The sequence below is a fragment of the Plasmodium falciparum genome (assembly GCF_000002765.6).
Source record: "Plasmodium falciparum 3D7 genome assembly, chromosome: 6".
NCBI classification, from domain to species: Eukaryota; Apicomplexa; class Aconoidasida; order Haemosporida; family Plasmodiidae; genus Plasmodium; species Plasmodium falciparum.
The window spans coordinates 152,501-160,759 of record NC_004327.3 but is presented as its reverse complement, the minus strand read 5'-3'; the positions used below and the strand labels follow the sequence as shown (position 1 = coordinate 160,759).

At 22.5% G+C, this 8,259-nt stretch overlaps 1 protein-coding gene across 1 annotated transcript; it reads left to right on the top strand.

The window, feature by feature from the left end:
* Positions 1–304: 304 nt before the first annotated feature.
* Positions 305–8,219, top strand: PF3D7_0603800 (centrosomal protein CEP76, putative; the record flags this gene model as incomplete). The annotated part of the gene is made up of 20 exons (XM_960935.2): positions 305–595; positions 759–893; positions 1,052–1,188; positions 1,290–1,384; positions 1,492–1,715; positions 1,819–2,070; positions 2,200–2,297; positions 2,405–2,596; positions 2,744–3,095; positions 3,225–3,366; positions 3,468–3,645; positions 3,812–3,883; positions 3,964–4,061; positions 4,161–4,334; positions 4,429–5,158; positions 5,367–7,110; positions 7,317–7,565; positions 7,664–7,754; positions 7,876–8,039; positions 8,157–8,219. 20 exons carry the CDS (start codon positions 305–307, stop codon positions 8,217–8,219), a joined length of 5,481 nt encoding a protein of 1,826 aa, XP_966028.2.
* Positions 8,220–8,259: the final 40 nt, after the last annotated feature.

The window sequence follows — 8,259 nt, the reverse complement described above, 5'->3', positions numbered from 1 at the left end:
ACATTAAAAAAAAATATATAGTATTTTTCATATTATTATTTTTATTTTATTTTTTTTTATTTTGTTTATTTTTTTTTTTTTTTTTGAAATGCCTTCAAGTGCATCCTTTAATTATAGTTTCCAATTTAAAAAAGAAATAATAATATAAAACAAACGAAATAGAAACCAATAAAAAAGAATGTTAACTACCTTAGTTACCAAAACGATGTTAGTAAAAAGGTATGAAGACCTTTCGTATGCTCATCGTTTTGATAATATTTTATATATTTTGTATGAAAAAGCATATGAAAGTTTTTTGTAAAAAATGTTTTTAATAAATAAATTAAAGGATATATTTTATTACAATGAAGAAAATAAAGATTTAGAAAAAGGGAAATTAAAAAAACAAGTTCATATAGGTGAGCTTAATGATGAAATATGGTTATACAAAGAAGAATACAAGAAAGAACATTTGAGTGAAGAATATATTACTGAAGAAGAGTATGAAGGAAAGGACTATGATGATGATGGAAATGAAAGAAAACCAAAGGATCATTTTTTAGAAGTACCTTTATTTGATGAAGATTATAATGGAAGGGACATAAATAAAAAATTGGTTATTATATAAAAATAAAATGATACAATAAATAAACAAAATTTTCATATTATATATTAAGTATATGTATAAAACATGTCCATTTATGTAATATGGTATATATATATATATATATATATATATAAACATATATACTTTTTTTTTTTTTTTGAAATGTATATAGAATTATTTGTCCAGTAAGATGACTAAACCAATTAAAATAAAAGAGGAGGAAGTTATGAGTGAGGAGAGCATAAGTACAACTGATGATGAAGAGGATATAGAAGAGCCATTTCTTGATTTATATGAGGAATTAAAAGTAAACAGATCAATATAATACATATATTTAATCAAATATGTTTTATTTAAGAAAATACATAAATATATATATATATATATATATATATCAAGCACAAGGTTATTATGTATATATTTTTTTATATATATATTTTTATATATATATATTTTTTTTTTTAGAGAGAGCAAAGTATGAAAGAATTCTATAACCCAATGCTAAAACCTAGATTGTGGCGTTTAGAATTTTTTATAAAATATATTCATAATTTAGAGAGTCAAAAACAGAAGAATTTTTACTTAGTATCTTTTGGAAACAAGTAGGTTCAAAAATGTTTTTATTACACCTATAAGATATATATATATATATATATATATATATATGTATGTATGTTATTTATTTATACATATTATTTTATAGAAAACTAAAACTTTATGGGTCTTTGAAGAACGAAGTTTTGTATACTCCTGGGTATACTTTCGAAGCAGGAGAAGTTAAATACTTGAGAGTTCCATGTAAAAAAGAATAAATCCAAATACATAATTTATATATATATATATATATATATATATATATATGATATAGATATACATATGCTTTCCATTTTAACAATTTTGTACAGTGCCAATATGGACAGAAAAAGAAATGAGTATATCATATAATGATTTAGAAAATTTTGAATTAGGAATAGAAATGTGGCAAATAAAAGGACTTGTATTTAATGAATTATATGCATGTGCCAAAAAGACGTTAAAGGATATAATCGAAGCTGAACCTGACATGAACATTATACTAAAAAGAAAAATAGAGAAAAAAAACATAATTTTTGAAACACAACGTTTGGGGGTAATATATACACATATATGTATTATATATAATTCTTGTAATTATTGTATATTTGTATTGTTATTATTTTATTATTTATTTATTTTATTATTTTTTTATGTAGGTATATATGCAACTATCAGAAATATTTGAATTTCATATGGCATTAGATAGTTGGTGGTTTATATCTACTGCTGAAATGCCAACTTATTTAAAAAAGCTTCCAAAATTTTTGAGATTTAAATTTCCTTTAAGTGAAAGAGATTGGATAATACATAGTTCTTATAATTCGTCAAATAATTTTTGGCTTTATCCAGGATATTTTTGTTTCATAGGAACATACCAACAATTGGCGAATGCTTTTTTTATACTTACGGTAATATATGATTCTATATATATTATTATGAACAAATAAATAAATAAATATATATATATATATATATATATATATATATGTAAATGTTTGGTATTTAAATTATATACATATGTATATATATATTTTTAGGTGCTTTGCTATAACTCAAATTATAGATATAAACCGCCCATTTTGTTGGGATCTTGTATCATATCTCTAAAATCTGTCACAGAATATCCCTTTTTTAAGTTAGATTAACATATAAATATATGTATATATGATTATGTTTATTTATAACATGTTTCTATTTATACTTTAAAATTACATTTTTATTTACATTATTTTTTCTTATCAGAGGAATTGTAAAGAAATTAACATTAGACAAAAGCCGATTTAAGCAAGGAGAGATAGTGGGCAATATAAAATGTTTTATTAATAGTTATGGGATGGAAGAAAATGATATAAACATACAGAGGCCTAGCCAACCATTAAGTGATGCAACTTTAGTTAATCAATTAATATTAAATGATCATTATTTAGTAATAAGGTTTGCACATATATAAATAATATATATATGTGTAATTTTTTTTTTTTTTTTTTTTTTTTTTTTGTTGGGGGGAAAGGTGCTTTATATATTTTTATATGTTGATCTTTCAATATTTACATTAGTTTCATTATTTTGTTTTCCTTTTAGAGTAATTAAATGTGAGAATTTAGCCATCAGCAGTGTAGATTTAAACAATGTTAATATAAATGTTTGGGTCAAGTGGGATGGGATGGTTAATAAAACCGATACAGTAACTAAAACTACATCTCCATTTTTTTATCAGAATTTATATTATCCTATAAGATTGGTTGATAAAAAAGAATTAACAAATGAACATTTAATAAGAAATGTATTACCGATAGATTTAATATCAAAGGGAGATATATGTTTTGAAGTTCATAATAATAATGAAATTTATTCTACTATATTAGGAATTTTTGAGTTACCTTTTGCTGACATATTTAATTATGGTACAGAAGATTTTAGATCACTAGCTGAGGTTAGTATAAAGAGGATATATAATATGTATATTTTAAGTATGCATATGTTTTCATATGATTTATCACACTTATATATATATATATATATATATATATGTATGTATGTATATTTTATTTTTCCTTATTAGGAGAATACTAAAAGTACATCTCAATATAATGATTATAAAGATTATAACCAATTTGGAAGTGGACGTATGGATCCCTCCGTTGATAATTATGATGATTATTACGTGAAGAAATATAAGACGATTGTTTATAAAAATACATTAGGTAATTGAATGAATGAATGAATAAATAAATAAATAAATAAATATAAATATATATATATATATATATATATATTTATGTTATTTATCTCTTTTTACCTTCAGAATTAATGTACTCTAAGGTTCATTTAAAAGCATTAAATAAAGAAAACATACATACCAAGAAAGAGTCCACAATATCTGTGGAAGCTTTTGTAATTCCTCCCCTTCCAGAAAATCTAGTTTTTATGAAAGAGGAGAAGGTTCAAAATTCTTCTATCATATATAAGTCCATGTCAAAAAGGTATTTAACATGACAAGAAAATATGTTTGAAGAGTTAATATATGATAGTATATGTAAATAACTTTTAGTATTTTACAAATATATTGTATATTTATTTTATTTAAAATAAAAAATATATATATATATATATATATATATATATATAATTATATCTTATTTTATATAGATGGGAAAAGGACTTTTCCAAATTTAACGATACATATAATCAATGGTTTCCAAAGGCAATTAAAAATAGAAAGTAATAAAAAAAATAAATAAATAAATATATATATATATATATACATTCCAAACATACGTTATACATTTTTTTGCTTATAGGTTTCCTTGTATAAGCAGAAACGATTTTGATAATAACTATTATCCCTTGTGTAGTTTTGTTACATCGATTAATTTACCTGCACAAGTGTCAACCCCTGGTAAAGATACAGCAATAAATCAACGATAAATTCTTTTATATATATATATATATATATATATATATATATATTTATATATTATGTTGCATTATTTATTAGGCCCCCTGTTTCACTGGCTGAACAATATTGAATATATAGAAAATGAGGACGAATCATCCATTTTTACATCGCCCTATTTTTTTTTATCCTATAAAAAGGGGACAATTCAAGATCATGTTCTTTTATTGTGTTGTTGTTTGAAGGGCTTGGAATATGATGCATATGTTTGCAAAGGTAGTTGCATACAAAATTGTATATATATATTTATATATATATATATATATATATATATGTATTTTTTTTTTTTTTTTTTATGTTTTCTTTTAAGGAACTATAAATAATGGGAAGAAGGAACATTATTGGGTTATGACTAGACACGAAGAAGGGTGGGTATGCTTTTGGGAAGTGACTAACAAATGCATTATACATTTGAAGAATAGATGGAATAATAATAATTTTTTAAAAAATTCAGATATCATAATGGAAAATGAAATGCTTAGAAAGATAAATATGCAAAAGGATAATAAATATTACAGTGGTGAATATTTAATGAATTTTGTTAAGTATGGTTTAGAAGAATTAAAAAAGAAAGAAAGAGAAATAAGAGAAGAATATGATATGAAAGAAGAAAACAAATTATATTCTATGGATATGTATGGTGAAAAGAAAATGAAGGATGAAAAAGTAAATGTCGATGAAATATTATATAATGATGAAGAATTTTTTAATAATATGTTTGAAATAAAATATGAAAAAAATGATACATATAAGTGTAATAAAACATTAAAATATTTATTAGAGAATTTTTCAAAGTATATTCCTATATCTCCTAAGATGTTTCTTTTAGATTATGAAAATACATTAACCTATGTTCCATATTCATCCATAGAAATAGTATTTAATGATCAACAATTATATGGAAATATGCAAAATCTTCATCCCTCTTGTATTCTATATGATTTGGAAAATAATTATCATTGGAGGCCTTTCCTTAACCATGCCCCTTCTCAAATAAAAAACGAAATTACTATTTCTACTCCTTTGAGTGACAAACTATCGTAATGATAAAAATAAACATAAAAATAAAAATAAATGGTCACAAAAATATATATATATATATATATATATATATTTTATTATATTTAATATAATCTTATATTGCAGATTAATAATTATCTCATTTTCCTACATTTTTATTTTATTTTATTTATTTATTTTATTTTATTTTATTTTTTTATTTCATTTTTTTTTTTTTCTGTGTGTTAGGGTTAAGTACACCAAAGATTTGGAAGAAGAAATCAGGGAAATGATTCTCTTCATGAGAAACAAGGAGGGACTAGAAACGAATTTTAACGAATCGTCAGAAATAAGATATTTTCTAGAAATGTATATAGACCTATGCGAATATAAACTAAACTTGGATAATAATTATAATACCAAACCAGAAAATTATGAATACTCAGAAGAGAAGAAGAAGAAGAAGAAAAACGAAGGAGAAAATTTTGAAACATATGAAACAAAGGGAAATATCCAAGAAGGGAATGAAACTAATCAAATGGTAGGTAGAGTGGAGGGGAAAAATACATGGAGTCAATATAAAAATGATTTTTATCCAAATATAGAAGCACAATATGTGAATAAGGAGGATTTAAATTTTTATAATTCTTATCATCCAGTTGAAAATATTGAAATGATGAATAAAGAAAAAAAACAACATTTAACTAATATACCAAATGATTATATATATGGAATGAATGATGAAATATATAATAATGGAAAAGAGCAATATATAAAAAATTATGTTTTTAATAAGGACAATAGTGCTAATGTGTTGAATAATTATGATGAGAATGTTAAAAGGAAAAATATTAAACGATTTAGTATGTCCGCAGTACATCGTAAAGAAAATATTGAACATGAGAAAAAAAAGGATGTGTTGGAGGAAAATAAAAATAATATATTTAAAGGAGAGCTTAATAATTTATGCAGTGATACGAATCGACAGAAAAGTAATTGTGACATTTACAATGAATTTTGTGATGATGAATGTTGTGATGATGAATGTTGTGATGATGAATGTTGTGATGATGAATATTGTGATGATGAATATTGTGAAGAGATTTATAAAGAAATGAAGGAAAAATATTATTATGATAAGGATGAAAATATTGAAGAGGAAGAGGGATATTATAAACATATGGAGAACATACCTAACAAATTTATAAAGAAATACAATAAGAAACATAATTATTTATGGAAATTACAAAAACGTTTAGAAAAGAAGTCAAAACGTATAAAGGATGAATTAAGAGGTAAAAAATTATGGATGAATAATAATATAGGAAAAGTAAATAAAGAAATGTTTGCTAATTTTATAGATACAAATAATTATTTGATGAAAAAATTGGGAGCTAATACAAATATCAAAAAAACAGATAATTATTCTGAATATATAAAAAATATTAGGAATAAGGAAGAGCATGGGTATCTTTTTATACCATCAAAAGAAATATATAAAGAAATGGAAGAGAGAAAAAAAAAAAAAAATTCTTATAATGATGATAATAATAATAATAATAATTATTGTAACGTTCTTTACAAAAATGATCTTAAAAATAACAATTATCATGTTATGAAAAATAATTTAAAATTATTCTCGAAAAGAAAATTTAAGAAAAAAATAGATAGAAATATATTAATAAATTTAAAATGTGCTTATAATTTAAGCAGAGTGAAAACAAAATTGTCAAAATATAAGTTCCTTTCCATTAAAAATAAGTTGAGAAGAACTAAAGAAGGGCATAGATATTCTACAAAAAGACCTATATATTTAATTCCTTCAAATAGGGAAATCATAAATGAACACATAACAAATAATTGTGATATATCAAATGATGAAGAATTAGTTGCTTCAAGAAATAAGAAAAAATTTGTTACACAAAGTGAACATCAAATGTATGGGGACCAAAATGTGTTTGGAATGAATTATGATCAAATGGGAATTGATCGAGTAGGGAATAAAAAGAAAAAATAAACAAATAAATAAATATATGAATGAATATATGGATAAATATATTAGTGAATATATGAATAAATATAATTATATAAACAAATAACTATATATATATATATATATATATATACATATGTTGTATAAACAAAAAAATAAATAAACATATGCATAAATATACATTTGTGTATATTTTATTTTTTTAGAATATCGTATATAATAAGAACGAGAATGATAAACAAATGCAACAACATGATCAATATATTATGAATAGAAATGAACAACTTGCAACAAATATGTATGATCACGTTGGAGAGGCAAGAAATCCACAAGTTGAAAATCCATCAAAAACAAAGGAAGATTTTTCTTATCCTCCCAAAACATGGTCAAGATTAAATCCAACGTCCAAATATGTAGCTCATCAAATATCTCAATGGAATTGGTATTATTCACTGGTAAATAATTATTCAAAATATAAAAAAATAAAAAATAAAATATAGCATACGTGTATAATAATAATTTTTTTATATGTGTATATGTTTCTTATTTGTAGGAAGAACAATATTTTAATTGGCAATATTATAAATTTCCGGTTCCCCCCAACCATACGTTCGTCGGATTTCCAATCCATTTTTCAACAATAGGTAAAAAAAAAAAAAAAAAAAAAAAAAAAAAAAAAAAATTATATATATATATATTATTACATCGTATATTCTTTTCATTCCATTTTTTATTTTATTTTTTTTTTTTTTCTCGTCTTTCCAGATTTCACTGAAGTAAAGTCCTTTTTATTACACTCCAAAAGGTTTGAAAATATAATGAAACTTTCTATATATAAAATATCCTTTGTGATATATTCGAAGGTTTATCCTTTAATTGGTGGAGTTATGTCCAACTGGGTATTCCTGGGCTGTTTAGTTCCTTGGATGGTAAACAGATGAATATATATAAATAAAAAAAAATATATATTATATATATATAAGATGTCTCCTTTATTTATTTTATTAATTATTATTATTTTATTATTTCTTCTTTTTACTGTTCAGACTGCTCAGGAAAGGGAGACCAAGATGAAGAAGACCCCCAAAAAAAATATGAATAAGAGATAAAATTAAAATTGAACAAATATATGCAGAAATATATATATAT